Genomic DNA, 22,404 nt, shown 5'->3' with positions numbered 1-22,404 from the left:
TGACAACTCCATTATCTCTGATACGATACTAAAATATCTCAGATGCTATGGTGATTACATTTGTTAACTGGTGACTTATTTTTAAACACTGGTCGGGGTTAAAACTCTGCCGAACTGGTAAGTCATTCCTTAATACTGCCCTCTGCAGATAAAGAGCTGAAACCTGAGGCAGTGAATACAAGCTACATTCAAGCTTAGGTAACAAAAGCTGCAGTACTATTGGAAGAGTTCTGCTGCATCTTTCCTCCTTCCATTCTCCGCTGGTCCCATCTCCTGCAGAAGTTTAATAATCAGTACAGCTTGGGACAGACAAAGATGTCAAATGCTACTCAACCTCAGGGGTGTTAAATGACAATGTATTTTCAAATTGTGATTTAGATCCATAGTGTGTTATTTGATTCTACCAATGGTATTTTTAGGAATACCATCTCTTTCTACAAAGTTGGCTGTGGTTATCTGGGTGACAACTTTTAATTTTTTGTTTTGTGGTAATGCCTAGGAATCTGAGTCACAGGCCTGAACCCCATTGTGCTAGGTGTGGTACAAACACAGAACAAAGAGACAGTCCCTACCCCCAAAGAGCTACAGTCTACATAAAAGACAAGAGGTGGACACAGGCAGTTAGATGGGGGAAGCACAAGGAAACAATGAGACAATATGTTTAGTTGAATCCTGCTTCTCCAGTTAAACCTTGGTTTTACATACGAGCAGGTTAGAACCCACAGAAGAGACCCCCCCAACTCAGTCTGTGTGCGCTGAGATGTTGGGTTCTGAATTGTAACTAGCTGGGTGACACCGGAAGTCAGTTGCTTAAGGATCTGAGCTAGCACCAACAGAAACATTTTCTTGGGATCACATGGCCAGCCCTGAGCCTGCCAGCTGCAGTGTGTACAAGGCAGGAGGGTGACTGCTGGAAAGCACCCCGCCCTGAGGGTGAGTTTCCTCACTGTGGCTGGACTGGAGGCAATCATGGGTGCAGCCACTGCCACTCTAATGACAGCAGGAGCATCAAATCCCATGCTTAATTTGTAATGAAAGAGGTGGCGGTGCTCAAGCAATTTTTTTTTGCATTCATAACTGATGCAGCAAGCCCAGAGGTGCTGTGGCTATGAACTGCTAAGCCCAGAGGTACTGGGGCACAGCCCTGGCACAAATTAAGTACAGCTCCAACCTTGACTGCTGCTCATACCCCAGTGCTGCAGGTACCCAGAGCTCCACTGATAGGAACCCCCTAGAGCCTGTTGTTGCCAAACCCTGGGGTCAACAAAGTCCCCTACTGCAGGGGTTCAGGGCCCAGCCATGCACCGTGGTCAGTGCAACCCTGGAGCCCCCAGAACAGGTACCACTGGGGCCAACATGGCATCAGAACCCACCCTGGCCTTCCATGCAGCCAAGCTGGGGGTGGGATCCTGAGGAGCCCTGGGGCTGCACGTGCACCTCCTACCTGCGAGGAGCCAGGGCAACGTCTAGCCCCGCGCCTGATACACAGGCTAGAGTACCCGCCCCCCTCAGGGGGGCTCAGACTGCACCACTACACAGAAACGGGGGGAGAAATAGGAGCTCCTGGACGGCGTCACTGCTGAGAAGGACTACAGGTGAGGCAGCGCAGCCTCACACTTACGCAGGTGCACGCCCCTGCTTACTTAACTACACGCCGCCATGCTGTAAGGACGAGTACGCTCCCCGCATGCGCAGTGGCGCAGCCTCGCTCCCCTTGCCTCTGCCCTTTAAAAGCCGCCCGGCGGCCGGAGCCCGGCCCCATAGAGGGAAATCTCGGTGGGTGGGGACGGCGCGATGGCGGAGAGTAGTGAGCCGTCTGTAAGTGTTCTCCGTTGCCGTCCCGGTTCTTCCCCCACCCCGGGAGCCCAGAATCTCCTGCTTTGGGGGCGTCTGGGGCAGGGGAGAGCTCCCTCTGTGTAGTGCCAGGACATCACCTTCTGGGTAGTTGCACTGTCCCGCCCCACCCCTACCTGGAGCCCCCTGGCCTGCCTGGCAGTCACCCCTTGGCCTGCTCCAGCTACTCTGCCCTTTGGCTCTACCTCTCGGACTCTAGGTGCCTGGCTGTGCAGGGAAGGGGGCAGTTACCAGCCCCTAGGCTCAGGGCAGCCACTGGCCCTGGCAAGTGCCCCAGGCAGGAGAGCAGCGAGGCTCACAGGTGGGGAACTCTCAGCAAGGGCAGAACTACTCCCCTTGGCCCCAGGCGAAACCCCTGGTGTGGTGTTGAGTCAAGTGCCCATGCATGCCCAGCCACTGGATAGGGCTTTTTGGGCTATGGCTGTGTAGCCCCAGATGACCGGTGTGACTTGACCACTCTGGCTCCAGCCCTGCTCTGACTGGTTAAGCCAGTATCTTGGTCCCCTCGTGGGATGTCTGTCCTGATGTCTAGTCTGGAGTTTGCTTTTCCTAGCTCACAGCCTGGTCCTTGGTTTTGCCTCTCAGCCTTTCCCAGACTAAGGCTGCTTGTCCCAGTTTAGAGTCTAATGGTATGAAACTAACGGGCCTCTCCACGGTACTAAGCCAGGATCGTCTTGGCTCCTTTTCGTGTCCTACAGGTTCAGCTACTGCTTCTGTGAGGCTGGTTCTCAAATCCACCTTTCCTCCTTCATCCAAACTCCTCTTTCCAGCTGCCTCTTAGGCATTCCCACCACTACCTCTCCCTCATCAGGATGGAGCTTCTTATTGTTTCCCCATCAGGCAGCTTCACACCTCTCCCCATCCACAAGGCCTATGATCTGGGCAGCCTCTTGGCTCTTCTACCCCATATCCAGCCTCTTGCTAGAGCCTGTCTCCTGTCTAATGTCCCCCTTTCCCTGCTGTCCTCACAGCTAAACCCCTTCTCCATGTAGTGGTCACTTCTTGCCTTTATCACAGTAACATCCTCTCTGGCCTTCCTTCTTCTGCTCCCTGGGGTCTGTCGAAAATGCTGCTACTGAAGATCCTTTGTTCTGCTGCTGTTCAAACTACATCACTCCCTCCATTGGCTCCCTGGTTCACTGCATCAGATTTGCACACCGCCTCCTCTGGGTCCAATATCAGTGGGGCTGTCTCTGACCCCCTTGGTGGATTCATTTCAGTCCCTTGACCAATGTAGGTTCTGTGGAATCTCCACTTTCATTTTAAGAAAAACTTCTTGTCCTCCTGGTTGCCAAGCAAACCTTCTAAATGGGACTTGTGTGAAACCAGTGCAGGATTGTCCCGAGTCTGTAGACCGTGTTAGCTTTGAGAAGCATGAACTTCCCTCATTAATATCAGCTGGGCGATAACTCTTAAACCTACCAGTGATACTTTGAGAGCTACGTTATCACATAGTGAAGGTGTAGAACTGGGCTCCTAATTTGTGCACGTACAGCAGTTGTGTGTACAAACTGAGGAACTGCACATGCCAGTGGCTAGTTAAACAAAAGGACAGACATAACTTTGTTTCTAACAGCCCTGGCATTGCTTTTCCCAGTCAGTGACAGGAGCTTTACCGACTGAGACCCCGGTCCTCCAACTTGTACCATGTGGTTGGATCCTGTGCCCACACAGAACTCTCTTAAAGTCCACATGGATTCTCTGAGTCTCTGAAACAAGTTGTAGGCTCAGGGCCCCACAGTTAATTTCTACTGAAGCAGGGTAAACTTCCCATTGATTTCAGTGGAGCAGCTGAGAGATTAAAAACCGGTAGACTAAGTTGCCATCACCCTTCCAGCTAGTGCCTTGGAGGTGCCAGGAGTCTGGGATTAGCAGTAGGCAGGGTACCAGCGAAGGAAGCAGGTTCCTGGGGCGGCCAATAGAAAGGGGCGTCACTCCGTCCGTTATTGGGGCAGCACGTCTGGGTCTTCGGTGGCAATTCGGCAGCGGGTCCTTCACTCCGTCTCTTCCTCTTCGGCGGCACTTCAGCGGCAGCTCAATCGGGTTTTTCTTTTTCTTTTCTTTTTCTTCACCGCTTGGGGCGGCAAAAAAGCTGGAGCCAGCCGTGGCAGTAGGGGCTGTCAGGGATTGCTAAATACCTGTTGTTAGCCAGCAGGACATGCCCCATCTGGGGCTTGGCTAGAGGAAGATCTTTGTCAATACTGTGGTATTAGTTCAGCACCCCTTCTTTGGCTGGGGGAGCAAATGGGTGCTCACCCTCCTCTCTGGCTTGGGGCAGGTCAGGATGTCTCTTTCCTTACCAGCTGGCTCCCGAAAGGGGCAGGGACGCCCTATTCCCCATCTCGCTCTGTCTCCTAGATCCTAGAAGACTACCTTCTGGCAGAAGATGCTCCTTTGCTGGAAGAAATGGCGGAGGAAGATGAGGAGATTGACCTGTACAATGAAATGACGTTTGGGTTAGGTAGGGCTTGGAGGCAGCAGGAGAGGATGAGCATCAGGGCACGGGGGGTGAGCAGACTTGGGAAAGAGAGGGCAATGGGGAACACAAAGATTGGGCAGTTGGGATGTGACTTGGGCTTGTTGGGAGGTGTTGATGGCTGGGGCTTGGGGGTATTACTTGCAGGAGCGATCCCACACCAGGGGAGTTGCTCTCTGGAGCAGGAAGCTCAAAGGTCAATTTCCCAGCATCTAGCTCCCCCTGTTGGTCAGGACAGCATCTCCCCCAGTTCAGACTGGGCACACCACAGGCAGTGGAGCTGCTGTGGAATCCCCCAGCTCCCTGCCCCTGACTGGAGCCCACCTTTCTTTCCTCCAAAGATCGAGACTCCATGGAAGAGGAAGTGGCAAAAGCCCTGGCTCCTCCAGTTAAAGGAGGCCCCGAGCTGAGTCTTGTGGGCAAAAATGAGGCAGCGGTGGTAGCAGAGGTAGTGGTGGAGGAGGAGGATGAGTACAAGGCCACTGAGCAGCCTGGCCTGGGGGCAGAAGAGGAGCAGCCCATGCTGGAGGAGATGGAAGAGGCAGGGGAAGAAAGTGAGGCAGAGCCTGGGGCTCAGCATGACGACTTTGCTGACATGGAGGAGGAGATAGGGGTAGATGAAGAGGAGGAGGAGGAAGAAGAAGAGGAGGAGGAGGAGGAGGAGGAGGAAGAAGGGGAAGAAGAGGAGCAGCATGACGAGGACAACGAGGAGCAGAATGATTTGGGAGACCCAGCAGTGATGAGAGCTGTGCACAGCAAGCCCACGCTGGAGGTGAGAAAGGCCGGGGGTGGTGGCTTCAGAAGGACATGTGGATTTAGTCCTTTCTCCATGAGTGTTTGGGAAGTGGTGCTGTCTCCTCCCAGCAGTCTGGGCAGGGGGTCCCTCCCACCCACGCACAGCAGGATTCTCCCCATTAACTTTAGCAGCCCCTGGGAACTGGGAAGATACCAACTGAGGTGGGGGAGGGGGTCTGCTGGGAGATGGCCATGTGCATTGCCCCTTCCTGTCACTGACCCCAGGGTCAGCCATTCTGGGATTGAGGACAGATCCTCCCCATGCTGGGAGCAAGTGACTCCCCCACACTCTCCCTGGGGCAAGTCCCCTTCCTTCTCCCCCAGGTCCAGAGGGAGGCAGGGAAGCTGAATTCCCCAGACCGTGGGGACTGAGTGCAATTCTTCTGTGCCCTGCAGAGCCTGGACTCAGCAGTTCTCGACAGCAGGATCGGCTCCACCTGGGGAGAGTTCGAGGGCGATGACTTGGTAAGAGTGAGGTCACCTTCCCCCTCCTGTCCCGGTTCCCTGGAGTGCTGCTGGCTGGGGGAGGGGGGATGGGAGGAGCTTGGGGCTCCCCCACAACCAGTGCTCCTGCACCTCACAGCATCTTGTCTAGGGAGGGGGCTGGGACTGGAGCAATGGGGAGCTTCAGTTGCTGGCCCTGTACCTGCAGCACCCACTGCTGGAAGAGACTAGGGCAGTGGTCCCCAACACGGTGCCCGCGGGTGCGCCCGCATACTGGCCAGCGGACAAGCATCCGCTGAAATGCCACTGAAAAGCGGCCTCACCAATAGGTGTTGCCGCTGAAAAGCAGCCTCACCAATAGGTGTCGCTGCTGAAATGCTGCTGATTTTAGTCGGCATTTTGGCAGCGACGCCTCTTGACATTGCTGCTTCTTGGCGGCATTTCGGCAGATGCTTGTCTGCCGGCCACGGTCCTCGGTGGTTCGTCGTCCGGCACCCGCCACCCGGAAAAGGTTGGGGACCACTGGACTAGGGTGAGTGGCTGGGAGCTCCCCTGATAGTTGTAGCTTCTACAGCGCCTGCTGCTGGAAGAGGCCAGGCCTGGAGTAGCTGTAGGTTCACTCAGTGTTTCTAAGCTGTTCTCTGCAGTGCCTCCTGCTGGCAGATGCTGGGACTACAGCTGTTCTTTCCTTCTTGCTCCCTCCACCTTTGCTCGGTGAGTCTTTCCATCGAGCCTAACTCCCAGTGCCTTTCAGATGGTTGCAGATTCAGGTGCGTGGACCTCATCCCCAAGCAGCATCCTGTCGCGCCACATGTTGGAGGTGAGCACCACCCTTTGCCTTCTCCCCGTATCCAGAAGAGGGCATCACTGGGCACCGTGAGCATGGAACCATCCAATGCTCTGGAGCCATCAAGCTGCCTAGGCTGGAGGTCCCCTCTCCCTCACTCCCCTGAACATCCAGGGGTCCAGAGCCCAAACCAAAGGGCTTGCTGAGTTTCAGGCAGGGGCTGGTACATGGGACTGATGGATATGGTGGGGGAGTGTCCCAAGGGTGGGCAGGAGCTGGCATGGCCTGCGGGCAGAGGGCTCTTTCAGGCTGAAGGTGCTGTAGGAACGTGGAAGGGTTCCAGGACTGGCGGTCGATGGAGAATGGGCTTTGGTGGCCCCGAAGGAGTTTGGAGGCATGGAAGAGACTCCTCTGGCCCATCCCCCTGAGGCGGGGTTGGTGCAAAGACTTGTGGGAGAAGGGACCTGCTCTGCAGAGTCCTGTGCCCTGCTAGAGCTGAGCTGATCCTGTGGTGGAATTTGGGAGTTCTGTGGGGAGGGCATATCCCCAACTGTAGCACTCCTCGTGGGCTCGGGAAAGCCAGCCAGCCCTTGCCATGCTCTGGGGAGTGTATCGGCTCCACAATCCCTCTAGCAGCTCCAGAGCTGGAGGTGCCCGTGCGCAGAGCTTTCCCCTACCCCCACTCCATTGCGACTCCAAACCCCAGGGCTGGCTGGCTTTGTGGCCTACAGGCAGGTATATACAGCTGCTTTCCAAAGCAGGGATTGTCCAGCCATCCGCCCACCCAGGCTCACATGGGCCTGGCCTAGGGGTGACCCTGGGAATGTCGGCTCTGTCTCACTGCTGATCCCTTTAGTCAGTGCTCCCAGCTCCCTGGGATTGTGGGGGACTCGAGGGCCCATCTCACCTGATTTGGGTCAGGCAGTGGTGACTGAAACCAGTCCTTGGGGCTGCTAGGGTTGTCACTCTCCCTCCAGCAGTGGCCCGGTATACCCTGGGGTACAGCAGAAAGGCTCTATCTTTGTCTCCCCTGTAGGACAAAGCCATTCTCCAGGCATTGGACAGGGGCCCCCCCATGTCGCATATGAACCTGGACTTCCTTGTCTCCCCAGCGCAGAGGGGGTACCTGGGCTCCCCTGGACTTAAGCGCCCAGACTTCAGAATGATGTCCCCGAAATCCTTCCCTCAGCGCTTTATGCGGCAGGTAAAGTGACTTCCTACCTTCTGCCCTTCATTCCCCTGCTCCTGCGTCCCTGCTACTCCTCTGTTGGTCCCCTCTGCCCTGTGTCACTTTGGGGTCACTCTGCCCCATGCTCTGGGCCATCCCTCACAGCAGTGCAGCTCCAACAGTGTCTGTCTTGCATGTGCTATTTACACCATTGATGCTGAATGCTGCCAGGCAAGCTGCAGGGCAGGGCCTGACACTGGCCCAGTCAGTTAGCCTGCTGCAGCCCTGCTTCCAGTATCGGAGGGGTAGCCGTGTTAGTCTGTATCCGCAAAAACAACGAGGAGTCCGGTGGCACCTTTAAGACTAACAGATTTATTTGGGCATAAGCTTTCGTGGGTAAAAACACACTTCTTCAGATGCATCTTTAAGGTGCCACTGGACTCCTGCTTCCAGTAACATTCCTGTCCTCCTGTCCTGCAGCAGTCTCCCATGATGCCCCGCTCCATGGGCTCCCCTCGACCGTACACGCCGTCCCGCAGAGCCTCATCTCTCTTCACCCCCAATCAGGTAACACCCCAAGCTGCTTCTTCCCTCCCAGCCCAGGGCCTCTCAGGAAGCTTTGGCCATTCCAATCTGCACCCGTACATGCGTCACTGGAGCTGATCAGCCCATCTCCCAATGTGGCAGCGCCAGAGAGTTTGAGGAAGGTGTCACGGCGTATTGACCTGGCTGCTAGCACGGCTCTATGGTGTGGGGAGGGAGGGCATTTCTTCTGAGCAAGCCCTAGCCCAAGGAATCTTTCTGCCCTGAAATGGCAGGATCAGCACTTGTAACTTCATCCTGGTCAGTGTCACTGCAGGTGCTGCTGTCTGGTCCTTCTTAGTAACTTACTAAGCTGTTCTCCAGCAGGCAGTTCCACAGGTGGTTACATAAAGAATCACTTCCTTCATCCATCTCAAATGCTTTGTCTTTTAATCCCAAGTGCCCTTTTCTGTTGTCTCATGGGGAAAGGAAATAGTCCCCTGCAGAGCTGTTCTCTTACAGACCTCTCTTCTCTTCTTTCCAAACTGCATAGCCATCCTCAATGTCTCCTCCTCTGGGATTCTGCCCCCACCCCTGACATGTTATCACTCTTGAGGATGTTCTCTTGGAGCCATACCCCTTGTCCCCTGTGCCTCCTCAGTCCTGCTGCCCCCTGTTGGATGAGGTGGGCAGCACCAAGTACAGTACATAGGGGAGGAGCTAGAGGGTGGCCTGGGGCATATTGTGTGGAGAGGTTGCTCTAGGCCTCAGCCAAAGCCCCACCTTCAGTTCCAGGCATCATGCTTCGGAAAAGACCAACAGGTAGGGTTACCATATTGCAATATTGGAAAAAGAGGACACTCCAAGGGGCCCAGGCTCCGCCCCTTCCCCGGCCCTGCCCAACTCTGCCCCCTCCCCAAAGTCCCCACCCCAACGCCGCCCCCTCCCCTGAGCATACCACATTCCCCCTCCTCCCCTCCCCTAAATGCTCCGCCCCCCTGCTCCTCCCCCTCCCCTGCTTCCCGCGAATCAAATGTTCGCCGGAAGCCTGAAACAGGCAGGCAGCAGGTAAGCTGGGGCAGCGGGGTGGGGGGAGGGGAGGAGGCGCGGCCCAGTCTGGCCCCCCTGGCTGAGTGGCTCCCTCTGGCGCCCAGCCCCGGCCCAGCACCCCCGGCGGCTCCGGCCCCGGCTCTAGCGACTCCAGCTAGGCTCCGGCCCCGGTCCCAGCGGCTCCGGCCCAGCTCGGCTCAGGTCCTGGCCCTGGCCGAGCGGCGCCGGCTGGTGGCTGAGCACCCCCGGCCCCAGCGGCTCCAGCTCCGGCCCCAGCGGCTCCAGCCCAGACCCAAGCCCCACGACCCTGGCCGGAGCTCCGGCCGGAGCGCGGCCCAAGTCCTGGGGGAATTGGGTCCCGCTCTTGCTAAAGCCGGCCCTGATCGGGGGAGTTGTTAGTTTTGCTGCAGCCACTCCACTCACACTCGGGGTCCCCCGAGTGTCTTTTGCCCGAGTGCGAGTGGCTGCAGCAAAACTAACAACTCCCCTGATCTGTGGGGGGCACAGAGGCGGTGGGCGGCATCCGAGTGCGCAGCCGCCTCCTCCCCAGGCTCCGGCTGCTGCTGCGCTGGGGAAGTTGCTTCGGCCCCGGTGCGCGGTGGAGAGCGGCGGGAGCCGGGAAAGTTGGAGCCTGGGGAGGAGGCGGTCCCCTTACCATGCCTCCCTATTTTCCTGGACATGTCCGGCTTTTTGGAAATTCCTCCCGGACAGGGATTTGAGGACCAAAAAGCTGGACATGTCCAGGAAAATCCGGACGTATGGTAACCCTACCAACAGGGAGGTTAGAGAACAGCATGGACAGGGCAAGCAGGGACAGACTGAACCAGCAGCAGGACACAGGGCAGGGAAGAGTATGTCTTTAGGAGCCATTCAGGGCCTGGAGCTGGGCCCCACGTTGGGCACAGTTCCCCTAGTAGTATGGCCGGAAAGGGATTGGACCGGATCCCTGGAGCCCACTAATAGGTCACCTGACTCCTCCCTGGCGCTGGGGCAGCAGAGACCATCTTTGCTGGCTTGGCAGCATGATGCTGAAGTCCCAGCTGTGGTCTGTGTAATGGGGCTGAGGACAGGATCCCGCCGGGGCTTGAGGAACAGCTGGGAGCAGGAATTTTCAGACCCAATGGGCAACTAGGGCAGTGTCTGTCAATTAGTAGGGGGTGCTGTCCACATGACTGGCTGGAGATGGACCCGCAACAAAACTCCTCCAGCACTGGGTGCCTCCTGGCCATGCCTGGCAGTTGCGTGGGGGAGGGGTGAAGGAGCTCCATCCTGCCATGCAGTCTGTGCCGCTCTCATCAGCATGCAGCAGGGTGCAGAGGAGGAGGCAGCTCCACTACAGCATGCAGAGGGACAGGGAGGAGCCAGCACCTCTGGCCATGGGGCATTCCACTCCTTCTCCTTAATGCCAGGTGAACGAAAGTGCCCCACATCCATACTGGCCCTTCAAGGGCTCCTGGGTTTCTTGGTTAGGGGAAGAGGGTGCTCCAGCTCTGGAAACCTAACCCTTCTCTCCTCTTTCAGAGCTCGGGGTATGTGTCTCCGACCCCCTTTAGGCCCATGTCACGCAACATCAGCACCCCAACGCAGCCCCTGGCCATGCACTTTGGCCCCATGTCTCCCTCTCTGGAGCCCCCTCTCTTCTTCAGTCCTCCAGCCGGCTGCCAGCTGAAGTTCAGGTACCGTGGCAGGGGGCAGGATCCCTGTGACCAAAGCATCCAGGGCTCCAGCCTGTCTGATCTCCCCACTGATTGTGGGGCAGGGAGGGCGGCTAACCCCACAAACTGGACTTGGACCGAAGTCTGGTATTGAGGTTGGATTATATATCTGGTGCATGCTCTGAAATGGGAGCTGGGTGCCAGGGCCCCTACCAGAGCTGGGGCTAAGGAGGCATTGTGGCCTGTGAACCCCAAAATGATTTGAGGTTCAATGTTGCAGCCCTCCCACCTTATAGCTAAGGATCATGGGGGTGGGACTAGAACTGGTGCTGCTGCTCCTTAATTAGCCAGCAGGCTGGCTGGGACATGCCCCTGGATCCTCCAGGAATGGGCCCAGGTCGCCCACAGGGCAGTGGGGGGAAGAGACAGGGCACCCCCCTGCAGGGCCCCTTGTAGATCCAGATGCAGAGCCCCCTGCTCTGGAAGGCAGTGGCCTGAGTCTGGCCTGGTGTCAAGTGTCAGAGCCCGCCCCGCTTTGCCCCCACCCATCTTCATTGCCATATCCTCCATCAGCCCTTCTTGCTGCTGGCCTCATCCCCGCCACCTGTCTTTCATTGCAGTGTGCCCAGCCACATGACCCAGCTGCACCCTCAGCATCAGCGGATCCTGAATCAGCGGCAGCAGCGAGGGCAGGCGCAGAGGTGAGCTGGGGGGCAGGGAGGAAAGAGACTGGGGGCTCCTGTAAGGAGTTTGGGGGCACAGCCGGCACATGGTGAGATTGGCACAAACCTAAGCCTGGCGCCCTGGTGCTCCTAGCTGTGTGGGTGCAGCTTGCTGACGGGGTCCAGATGTTTCACTCCAGGCTACTCCCTGCTCTCTCTAGGCTGCAGTGCCTTTCCAGGGCTTCCTCTGGAGCTTTCTCAGCTAGGGACCTGGGGGACAGCTGATCCCCTAGGAGATGGCACGAGGCTGTGAGTGCCATGCCCAGGGCAAGGAAGCTTGAGATGTCTCCCCCTAGATGTTTGTGCCTGTGTCCTGCTGTGAGCCTGGTTGTGTGTAGGGGGTCACGGAGCCCCAGGCTGGCCCACTGGGATCCCAGCCGGGGGTTGTGTATAGGGGGTCACGGTAAGAGAGTGTGAGTGTGTGAGACTGAAAAGCAAATGCAAACTGCTGTATTCTCAATAAATGCAGCGTGTTGCCTTCTCCCCTATAAAAAAAAATCTCGTGTGCTTTGTTTAAGCATAACATCACGGAGCCCCAGACTGGCTCACTGTGATCCCAGCCGGGGGTTGTGTATAGGGGGTTACGGAGCCCCAGGCTGGTTCACTGTGCTCCATGGTTTGCGGCCGGCACAGAGCATAGCAGTGGCCTGAGCAGCTGTGACCCTGTGATTTGTCCCAGGCTCTGTGCACCTGCTGCCTGTAAAGGGGCACCTTGCCACTAATGTGGCACCAGTCGGGGGGTATCTGGCAGTGCCTGCTCTGGATTCCCCCTGCCTTTCAGGCCTCCACCCAGCTGGGGACATGCCCTGGTGCTGGGGTAGCTCTCACTCCCTGGGGCCCTGGCGCTCCCCACATATCGGTTCCTCAGCCCCATGCTCCTCCCTCCATGTACATGGCTGGAAATACTCCCATTGGAGGTGTGTGGCCTGGCCTTCCCCAGGTTGGGCTGAGACCCAGGCAGATCTGCCGAGGCTGCTGGGTGGGCAGGGGGACTCGGGTATGAGAAGCGGCTGGAGAGAGGGCCAGCTCTATGTGAGGGGGGCTCTGCCCATGATTCCCCCCTCTCTCCCCCACTGGCACTGCCACCAGCTCAGCTCCAGGATGAAGGAGCTGACCCACCTGGGGGGAGGTCGGGAGGGGACTGGGGGCTGGCCTGTGCCAGGTGTGCAGCACAGGCGCTGGAGGGGGAGCAGCCAGCAGAATCATCTCAACCAGAGGATCTTTCACCTCCTTGTGCTCAGTGCTCTCCCTCCCATCCCGGGGCCACTTGTGCTCCCCACATATTGGTTCCTGTCTTGCTAGGCCTTCCCAGGGCCTGTGTAGTCCCCCTGCTACCACCCACATCTCCAGGCAGAAGCCTGATGTGAACCCTTTAATTGATGGGGGGTTGGCCCAATGGGAGCAGCTGGTTGCTGCAGATGCTGCCCCAGGCGGAGTCCCCAGGGAGTAACACTGGGGGGTGATTCCTGCCCTGCAGCATCTCCCCCAAGAAGGCATGGTCCCCGAAGGCGGATCCCTATTCTGGGCTCATGACACGCAAGGAGAAGGATTGGGTGATCAAGGTGCAGATGATGCAGCTGCAGAGTGAGAATCCTCACCTGGACGACTACTATTACCAGGTGAAGGGGGCGGGGGGGGCGGGATCCGATGCCTTCTCTCCCTAGAATGGGCAGAGACCTCCCTGGCTGCGTGGGGCTTGGGTTTCCCCCACAGCCCCAGCTGGGCAGACCCCCACTATCCCCAGGCTGCTCCCCAGCTAGGTTGGTTCTGTCCCACAGGATCCATCGCTGCACAGCTCTGTCCCAGCTGTGGGGTGGAGGAGGGTGCTCGTGTCCTGTCCTGACGTTGGCCATCCCCGGAGCATGGGGCCTGATGAGGATGCAGGGGGCAGCCAGGAGCCCTGGACTGAGGGCAGAGGCAGGAGAATTAGACTGGCCCCTCCTGGTGCAGAAACCCACTTGGGGCAGATGGACCAATTAAACTGCTCCTCCCCCCAGCAAGAGCCCCGGGGCTGATGTTGGACTGGGTGGAGCCCTTCCCCCTCTTTGGGCCACTGCAAGGGCATCAAAACCTTTTGGGGGGGGGATTGGGGGAGGGAGGGGGAAGGGCAAAAACGGAAGTGCCCCCTCCCTCTCCAGGGCTCGCTGCTCCAGTGGTGTGCCAGCTGCCCTCTTCTGGTGCCACAGCAGCCCCTGGTGGGCCAAAGATGTAATTGCAGCACCTCCTGGGCAGAATCTTATTCCGCAGGGAAGAAAAATCAGCAGCAGACATGAATCCAGCTCTTATGTTTCTTTTGTTAAAAAGTGGGGGGGGCCCCAAGGACCCCTAATCCTCCGGTGCCAGTGGGCCACGGCTACTGCAGTGTGCTCAGCCCCATAGCAGGCCTGTGCCCAGCCTGCTGCCTCCTCTCACAGCTGCTTTGCCGTCCTTTCCTTCGCAGGCCTATTACCACAGGCTGGAGCGGAAGCAGGCAGAGGAGGAGCTGCTTGGGGGGCGCAACAAGCAGGAGCCCCCCAAGCTGGTCACGCCGTACATTCAGAAGATGGAGATCTATGACTCTGGTAAGGATGAGGGGAAGGGCACTGCCTGAGGCAGGCAGAAGGGGCCCTGAGTAGGTTCTCAGCATGTCTGCCTCTCTTTCAGTGGTGCGGATTGCAGGCTCACTGGGCCAGGTTGCCGTGTCCACATGTTACAGTCCCCGTAGGGCCATCGATGCCGTGCACCACGCCCTGCAGGAGGAGGTACGTATGAGGTGGCTGTGCTCCCCTGAACCTGCCCTGGCCCTCTGTGCAGCCACTCGGTGGGAGCTTTCTCATCTGCCTTAAAGCTTCCCGGAGGAGATTGGGACCCCTGCCCCCTTCTGTAGCTGCTTTGGCTAGTGAGGCTCCGGCACCCGTCGCTCTGGATCTATCACTGGTGAGATCAGCCCAGCACTGGGGATAGGTCAAGTAGCCAGGTCAGGTGGGGTCAGCTCCTGGGCTTCATGCAGCTTGACAGGAGCCCTTTGAAGTGCTCCCCATGTGGGTTGCTCAGTGTCCTGCGGCCATCACATCTGATCAAGCCTGGTAGTAGCTTGGGGACAGCACTGTGGCCTGGAGACTGCTGTGTTTTGTGGTGGTTGTAACTGGTTGTCTTCCCTTCTCCCCTCTGGATCTGAAGGCTGCAGGGAACCAGCAACTTCGGGCGCTGCACAGAATCGAGAAGGTGAGAGGGTGCCTCATGCACCGTCATGGCTTCGGGGCAAGACATTTCCCCTCCAGTTGACGTGCTGGGGGGAGCAAGGGCAGGGGAACAGCAGTGGCGGAAGGCGGGTTCATTAGAAGCTGGATATCGGCTCCCTCCAACTTCTGCAAACCCGGTGTGGCCTGGAACTTGGCGTGTCCAGCCTCTCGGGGCAGAGATGCTTCGGGGGAGGGTTAGTGTCAAGTGGGGCAGGGAGGGTTTGAGAGATGAGTCCAACAGCGTCTCGGGGCAAAGCCAGGGGATGTTCTGTGGAAGATCCCAGCTTGCATGTGGCTTTGGTGCAGACGCTCCACTCTGCCATATTCATCTGCCTCCTTGAACCTAGGGCACAGGGCTATTCTGAAGAAGGTCAGATAGTCAATGTTAGAGGCTGTGGATCAGTGGATCTCTGGCTTCTCCGAGTCCCCTGCAGAGTTCACAAGTCCATAAGAAACTGTGTATTAGAGCTAGTCCGGGAGACCTGAGTGGCTGAGTGAGCACCTCTGGCTGATGGAGGTCCTGGATCCTTGCAGTGAGGGTGGGGTGAAACTTACCCAAGGGTCCCAGGTCCCTCCTCAACCCCAATGGGAAGTCTCTGTTGTACGTAGGAGCTGTGGCTGGGACCTCTTGGGATGTCCCAGCTGCTTGTCTCTCACAGCCAGGCAGCTCGCTCCTTGTCACAGGCTGAGTGCTGGGGGAAGAATATAGAGTGTAGGGCTACTGTCTATCCAGACAGGCTCATATAGGATCTCATTATTCCTCCGCCCCACCCCGGCCCACCTACTAGCTTCTCTCCTGCTTCCTCAGATGTTCCTGCAGCTCCTGGAAGTGGAGGAGACTCAGCGGAAGATGAGCCTGCTGCCCGAAGAACAGCACCCCCGTTTCCGTGAGAAGAAGAGCCACGAAGTGGGGCGCATCTACCAGGCCCTGAAGATCAGGGCGTGCAACAGTGAGGAGTGAGTTTGCTGGTGCACATTTGTGCACTGTCCCTGCGTACGGCTGGCCCCTGGGGAAGGGGGCCTAGGGGCTATCTGGGGAGGGTGCAGGTCCCAGCCCCATGGTGAAGCACGCCCCACGCGCATGGAGATGCTGTTAGAACAGCAGATCTCTGAGGCCAGATGGGAACGCCCTGTTCCCTGTCACCTGGCACTAGTGGGTTTGGGAATCTGAAACATTCCTGTCTTCAAACTCAGCACTCCACATCCAGCTGTACCACATCAAATACTCTGGGGCTAAGCCCGCTGCCCACTTGATGGGAGACAGCTCCTCTGCTGGACACTGGGGCCCTGTGCTGCCTTCTCCTGGCTCCTCCTTCCTCCCCACACCCAAGCCATGCAGGATCCTGTTAAACTCCCCTGCTGGAGGCACAGGCCCCTCCCTGTCACCCCAGTTGCCTGCTTCCCTGGCGGCACTTCCCGCTGCCAGTGGAGCAAGGGTAGGTGGGAGGGTGCTGGGTCCTACAGGGTCTGGGCAGCTCAGGGCTCTCCCACAGGGAGGCAGAAGACGAGTTCCTGCAGGTCCTTTGTGTACGGAAGGGGAAGAAACTGACCGCGCGGCTGCTGCCGCACCTGGCACGGGAGCAGGCGGAGGAGATCCTGGTCACCATCACCCGCCACCTGCCTTTCCTCATGAGGAAGGATGTGCTGGATGAGGTAATGGCCTTCTGGGGGTAGGGAGAGGCTGGTCCTGGGATGGGGCACCATTTCCCCCTCCCCCAAACCACTGCCCTGGAGCGAGCAGGGAATTTGCCCTCCGCGTTCAATCCAAGCTGGGCCCTAGATTCTAGAGGGGCCATTCTGCAGGCACTGGGTACTGATGAACTGGAGGGAGCTCAGGAGAAGGCCTCAACCATTGTAGGAAACTGGGGAATGAGAGGGCTGGCGTGAGGCAGAAGGGTCCACCTGGGCAGCAAGTCTAGGGCTGGGATCCCAGAATCCAGCAGGGGTGAGTGATACAGGGTTATAACTAGGGCAATGGGGGGAGGCTGGGAAAGTGGGGATGTAGCCAGGGCTGCAGGGAAAGTCCTGGCTGGGCATGGCCAGACTGTGGCCTAGTCTGCAGATTGCTATGCCGGAAGGTCCCTTGCTTGGCTGCCCTGGGGAATAGACTGTAGGGCACAATTCTGCCCAGGCCGATGGGCTGGAGGATCTGTGGTGTCTGGGCTGGAAAGGGGGCGCTTTGTTTACACCTTCAGCTGCCAGCATGAGCTCGCCTGTTTCAGTTGGGAGGGGCAGGTCCAGCCAGTGAGCACTTGATAGTGCTTCCCAGTGCCCCCTGCAGGTTGGGTTCGTTTCCCCCATCCCTGCAAGCAGATGCTGTTGCGATTACATGCCAGAGCAGGGAGTAGGAGTTGAGCCCACCTGTATGGTGTCAGGTCTGGGGGCTGGTTTTAACCGCGCTGACTCCTCTCTCCGTGCTGGTGTTTAGTCCCTGCCTGTCCTGTACGGCCCCCTCAGCGAGATGGTGGGCCGGATGACCTTCAGCGAGCTCATCGAGGTCCTGCAGGAGCTGACCAGGCCGCTTGCCGGCTCCACCGAGCTGCCGCTCACCATGACCTTTAAGAACCAGGTGTGTGGGGCTGGGTGGGGCAGGAAGTTGGGGCCAGAAGGGCTCCAGGAGGGAAAGCCGGTGAGCTCAGCGCTGTCCTGGAGGATGAGATTCTGCGCCTGTCTCTGGGCGCTCTGGGGTGGGTGCTGGGCCCTGTGGGGGACATGCTCCATCCTGGGGCTGGGCCTGGCCTGGCTGTGGTTGCTGTTTCTAACCCATGTCCGCTCCTGTGCTTCCCCGCAGTTCGGGATCTCGCTTCTGTACGCCCTGCTGAGTCACGGCGAGAGGCTGCTCTCCTCTGACATGCCGCTGGAGCCGCACAGCGGGGACTTCGAGAAGTGGTGAGGTGCCACGGGGAGGGGTTTGGCCCAGGCGGTGCCCCGTGGGGGAGGGTGGCTGGGTAGCACACAGCACGCCGTGTTGGCTGGTGCGGGGGGGGCAGCCAGGTGCTCACTGGTGGGTTTGTCTCCCCAGGACGGACACAGTGTTCCTGGTTGCCAGGGAGCTGTCCCAAGTGCCCAAGACTGCCCTGGTGGAGCCTCTCTTCCTCCCCAGCAACCTCCTCTCTTTGTTCTGCCGCTACCTGGACAAGCAGACCATCCACCGCCTGGAGGCCAAGATGGAGTGAGTGCTGGTCTCCCGGGCTGTGCTGGGGGGCTCTTGGGGCACTGGCTGTGCCCAGGCTGTAGATTCATAGATTCATAGATTATAGGACTGAAAGGGACCTCGAGAGGTCATCGAGTCCAGTCCCCTGCCCGCATGGCAGGACCAAATACTGTCTAGACCATCCCTGATAGACATTTATCTAACCTACTCTTAAATATCTCCAGAGACAGAGATTCCACAACCTCCCTAGGCAATTTGTTCCAGTGTTTAACCACCCTGACAGTTAGGAACTTTTTCCTAATGTCCAACCTAGACCTCCCTTGCTGCAGTTTAAACCCATTGTTTCTGGTTCTATCCTTAGAGGCTAAGGTGAACAAGTTCTCTCCCTCCTCCGTATGACACCCTTTTAGATACCTGTAAACTGCTATCATGTCCCCTCTCAGTCTTCTCTTTTCTAAACTAAACAAACCCAATTCTTTCAGCCTTCCTTCATAGGTCATGTTCTCAAGACCTTTAATCATTCATGTTGCTCTTCTTTGGACCCTTTCCAATTTCTCCACATCTTTTTTGAAATGCGGCGCCCAGAACTGGACACAATACTCCAGCTGAGGCCTAACCAGAGCAGAGTAGAGCGGAAGAATGACTTCTCGTGTCTTGCTCACAACACACCTGTTAATACATCCCAGAATCATGTTTGCTTTTTTTGCAACAGCATCACACTGTTGACTCATATTTAGCTTGTGGTCCACTATAACCCCTAGATCCTTTTCTGCCGTACTCCTACCTAGACAGTCTTTTCCCATTCTGTATGTGTGAAATTGATTTTTCCTTCCTAAGTGGAGCACTTTGCATTTGTCTTTGTTAAACTTCATCCTGTTTAACTCAGACCATTTCTCCAATTTGTCCAGATCATTTTGAATTATGACCCTGTCCTCCAAAGTAGTTGCAATCCCTCCCAGTTTGGTATCATCCGCAAACTTAATAAGCGTACTTTCTATGCCAATATCTAAGTCGTTGATGAAGATATTGAACAGAGCCGGTCCCAAAACAGACCCCTGCGGTACCCCACTCGTTACGCCTTTCCAGCAGGATTGGGAACCATTAATAACAACTCTCTGAGTACGGTTATCCAGCCAGTTATGCACCCACCTTATAGTAGCCCCATCTAAATTGTATTTGCCTAGTTTATCGATAAGAATATCATGCGAGACCGTATCAAATGCCTTACTAAAGTCTAGGTATACCACATCCACCGCTTCACCCTTATCCACAAGGCTCGTTATCCTATCAAAGAAAGCTATCAGATTGGTTTGACATGATTTGTTCTTCACAAATCCATGCTGGCTGTTCCCTATCACCTTACCACCTTCCAAGTGTTTGCAGATGATTTCCTTAATCACTTGCTCCATTATCTTCCCTGGCACAGAAGTTAAACTAACTGGTCTGTAGTTTCCTGGGTTGTTTTTATTTCCCTTTTTATAGATGGGCACTATATTTGCCCTTTTCCAGTCTTCTGGAATCTCTCCTGTCTCCCATGACTTTCCAAAGATAATAGCTAGAGGCTCAGATACCTCCTCTATTAGCTCCTTGAGTATTCTAGGATGCATTTCATCAGGCCCGGGTGACTTGCAGGCATCTAACTTTTCTAAGTGATTTTTAACTTGTTCTTTTTTTATTTTATCCCCTAAACCTACCCCCTTCCCATTAGTATTCACTATGTTAGGCATTCCTTCAGACTTCTCGGTGAAGACCGAAACAAAGAAGTCATTAAGCATCTCTGCCATTTCCAAGTTTCCTGTTACTGTTTCTCCCTCTTCACTAAGCAGTAGGCCTACCCTGTCTTTGGTCTTCCTCTTGCTTCTAATGTATTGATAAAAAGTCTTCTTGTTTCCCTTTATTCCTGTAGCAAGTTTGAGCTCATTTTGTGCCTTTGCCTTTCTAATCTTGCCCCTGCATTCCTGTGTAGTTTGTCTATATTCATCCTTTGTAATCTGTCCTAGTTTCCATTTTTTATATGACTCCTTTTTATTTTTTAGATCGTGCAAGATCTCGTGGTTAAGCCAAGGTGGTCTTTTGCCACATTTTCTATCTTTCCTAACCAGCGGAATAGCTTGCTTTTGGGCCCTTAATAGTGTCCCTTTGAAAAACTGCCAACTCTCCTCAGTTGTTTTTCCCCTCAGTCTTGATTCCCATGGGACCTTACCTATCAGCTCTCTGAGCTTCCCAAAATCTGCCTTCCTGAAATCCATTGTCTCTATTTTGCTGTTCTCCCTTCTACCCTTCCTTAGAATTGCAAACTCTATGATTTCATGATCACTTTCACTCAGGCTGCCTTCTACTTTCACATTCTCAACGAGTTCCTCCCTATTTGTTAAAATCAAGTCTAGAACAGCTTCCCCCCTAGTAGCTTTATCAACCTTCTGAAATAAAAAGTTGTCTCCAATGCAGTCCAAGAATTTGTTGGATAGTCTGTGCCCCGCTGTGTTATTTTCCCAACATATATCCGGATAGTTGAAGTCCCCCATCACCACCAAATCTTGGGCTTTGGATGATTTTGTTAGTTGCTTGAAAAAAGCCTCATCCACCTCTTCCACCTGGTTAGGTGGCCTGTAGTAGACTCCTAGCATGACATCTCCCTTGTTTTTTGCCCCTTTTAGCCTAACCCAGAGACTCTCAACACTTCCATCTCCTATGTCCATCTCTACCTCAGTCCAAGTGTGTACATTTTTAATATATAGGGCAACACCTCCTCCCTTTTTCCCCTGTCTATCCTTCCTGAGCAAGCTGTACCCATCCACACCAACATTCCAATCATGTGTATTGTCCCACCAAGTTTCAGTGATGCCAACAATGTCATAGTTGTATTTATTTATTAGCACTTCCAGTTCTTCCTGCTTATTCCCCATACTTCTCGCATTTGTATATAGGCATCTAAGATACTGGTTTGATCTTTCCTCCCAGTTTTGTCCTGACTCTCCTTTCTCTCTGCCAATATAGCCCACACTCCCTCTCGTTTCCGACCCATCTCCCCGGTCTCCATGTTCCCCACTTACCTGTGGGCTTTGCTCACCTGTCCCTGTCGAACCTAGTTTAAAGCCCTCCTCACTAGGTTAGCCAGTCTGTGTCCGAATAGGGTCTTTCCTCTCCTCGAAAGGTGAACGCCATCTCTGCCTAGCAGTCCTTCCTCGAATAGCATCCCGTGGTCTAGGAAGCCAAAGCCCTCCTGGCGACACCATCTTCGCAGCCAGGCATTCACCTCCATGATGCATGTAGTAGCTGTTGTGCTGACCAGTGCCCATGGCTGCCCACAGCAGGTGTGCCAGAGCTGCCTGGGGCAGTCGCTGGCCCTGGGCTGTTAAGGAGGCAGGAAGGGGTGTAGCTCTACTGTCAGGAACATAAGCCAGGCAGAGACCTTCCGAAGCGGGAAAGAGCCGAAGGGTGATGCTGCGAGGTGGGCCCCCAGACCTGTTGGGCTGGGATCCTTGGGGAGGTGTCTGGTATTGTGGCACTCTGAGCTTTGCCCTTCGGGCTGCTCAGAAACCTCCCAGCATGGTAGCAGGAATGAAGGGGGTGGGCAAGCATTGGCCCAACCCAGTGGCCTTTTGGGGCCCTGTGAGTGGCTTGTGGCTTGGCCAGGCTGTCAGCATTACACAGCTGTCACGGCGCCCTGGGATGTCCTGGCTCCTCCTGCACAAAGGTGGCTCCTTGATCCAGTCATTTCAAGTGACTGGTTTGTTGTCTGTCTTTTCTGGTGGGGGCTGCCTGGCACCTGCCTGCGGGGGGAGTCGTCACATGCAGAGGGGCCAGTGACGTTGCTGTAATGCATCCTGATGGTACCAAGCAAGAGGCCCTTGTAGCAGCATAGCTCCGTCCTGTACCAGACGTGGTCTGGGCTGGGGAGGGGGGAAATGACTCCTGGGTGGCAGGTGGTCTGTGACAGTAACATCAGCTGGAGATGAAGCGAGAGCAGCCCCTGAACGCTGCCAACCCAGAACAGTGGGCGTTAGAGCATGGGGCCTGCAGGGGCCATGTCCCAGCTGCTGCATTAGCCCATTCCTAACATGCTGGTCTTGCCCTGCAGGTGCTCCCCTCTGCCCTCAGAGGCTGCCATGCCATGCTGAGACCTCCCATTCCTGGGAAAGTGGATGAGACCAGTTTCCTGGGCAGTGGTGCCCATCTTCTCTGAGATGCACAGGCAGGGGGCATCATCTTGTGACTTTGTTTCCAAATCAGACACTATCCCTGGCACAAGGGGACTTTGTGTTTTTTGCCCTAGCACCGGGAGGAGCAAGATTCAAGGGCTGATCATGGCCCTCTCCAGCGCCGGTGCCTGGGGACACAGCACAGGGGACACGGGTAACTTATTTGGGCCTCGCCCCGCAGAGGCAAGCACTGGAGCACAGCGGGCTCAAAGCAGATGTGTACAGTGGGCATGGGGAGCACCTGGTGGCGGGCGATTGAGGTTGACTGTGTACAGCACTCGCTAAAATAAAAGCGATTAACAAGACCCCCTGGCCTCGGTATGTGAAGTCTCCAGCTTGGGCGAGCCCCCAGTG

At 56.2% G+C, this 22,404-nt stretch overlaps 1 protein-coding gene across 2 annotated transcripts; it reads left to right on the top strand.

The window, feature by feature from the left end:
• The first annotated feature begins 1,660 nt into the window (after nucleotides 1–1,660).
• PATL2 (PAT1 homolog 2) lies at nucleotides 1,661–22,355 on the top strand. 2 transcript variants are annotated; one of them, XM_065559652.1, is made up of 19 exons: nucleotides 1,661–1,818; nucleotides 4,213–4,315; nucleotides 4,672–5,102; nucleotides 5,522–5,590; nucleotides 6,324–6,389; nucleotides 7,393–7,560; nucleotides 8,005–8,091; nucleotides 10,618–10,772; nucleotides 11,372–11,452; nucleotides 12,951–13,092; nucleotides 13,914–14,034; nucleotides 14,117–14,214; nucleotides 14,633–14,677; nucleotides 15,503–15,651; nucleotides 16,188–16,347; nucleotides 17,123–17,263; nucleotides 17,486–17,583; nucleotides 17,717–17,866; nucleotides 21,930–22,355. In XM_065559652.1, exons 1-19 carry the CDS (start codon nucleotides 1,795–1,797, stop codon nucleotides 21,967–21,969), a joined length of 2,328 nt encoding a protein of 775 aa, XP_065415724.1. In that variant the 5' UTR covers nucleotides 1,661–1,794; the 3' UTR covers nucleotides 21,970–22,355. The 2 variants fall into 2 exon arrangements, with proteins under 2 accessions (XP_065415724.1, XP_065415725.1); XM_065559653.1 differs by having other exon boundaries at nucleotides 8,008–8,091; nucleotides 21,930–22,108.
• Nucleotides 22,356–22,404: the final 49 nt, after the last annotated feature.

Source organism: Chrysemys picta, chromosome 10 (assembly GCF_011386835.1).
Source record: "Chrysemys picta bellii isolate R12L10 chromosome 10, ASM1138683v2, whole genome shotgun sequence".
Lineage (NCBI taxonomy): Eukaryota > Metazoa > Chordata > Testudines > Emydidae > Chrysemys > Chrysemys picta.
The sequence above is the reverse complement of the archived record's forward strand: the minus strand, read 5'-3'. Positions and strand labels throughout refer to the sequence as shown.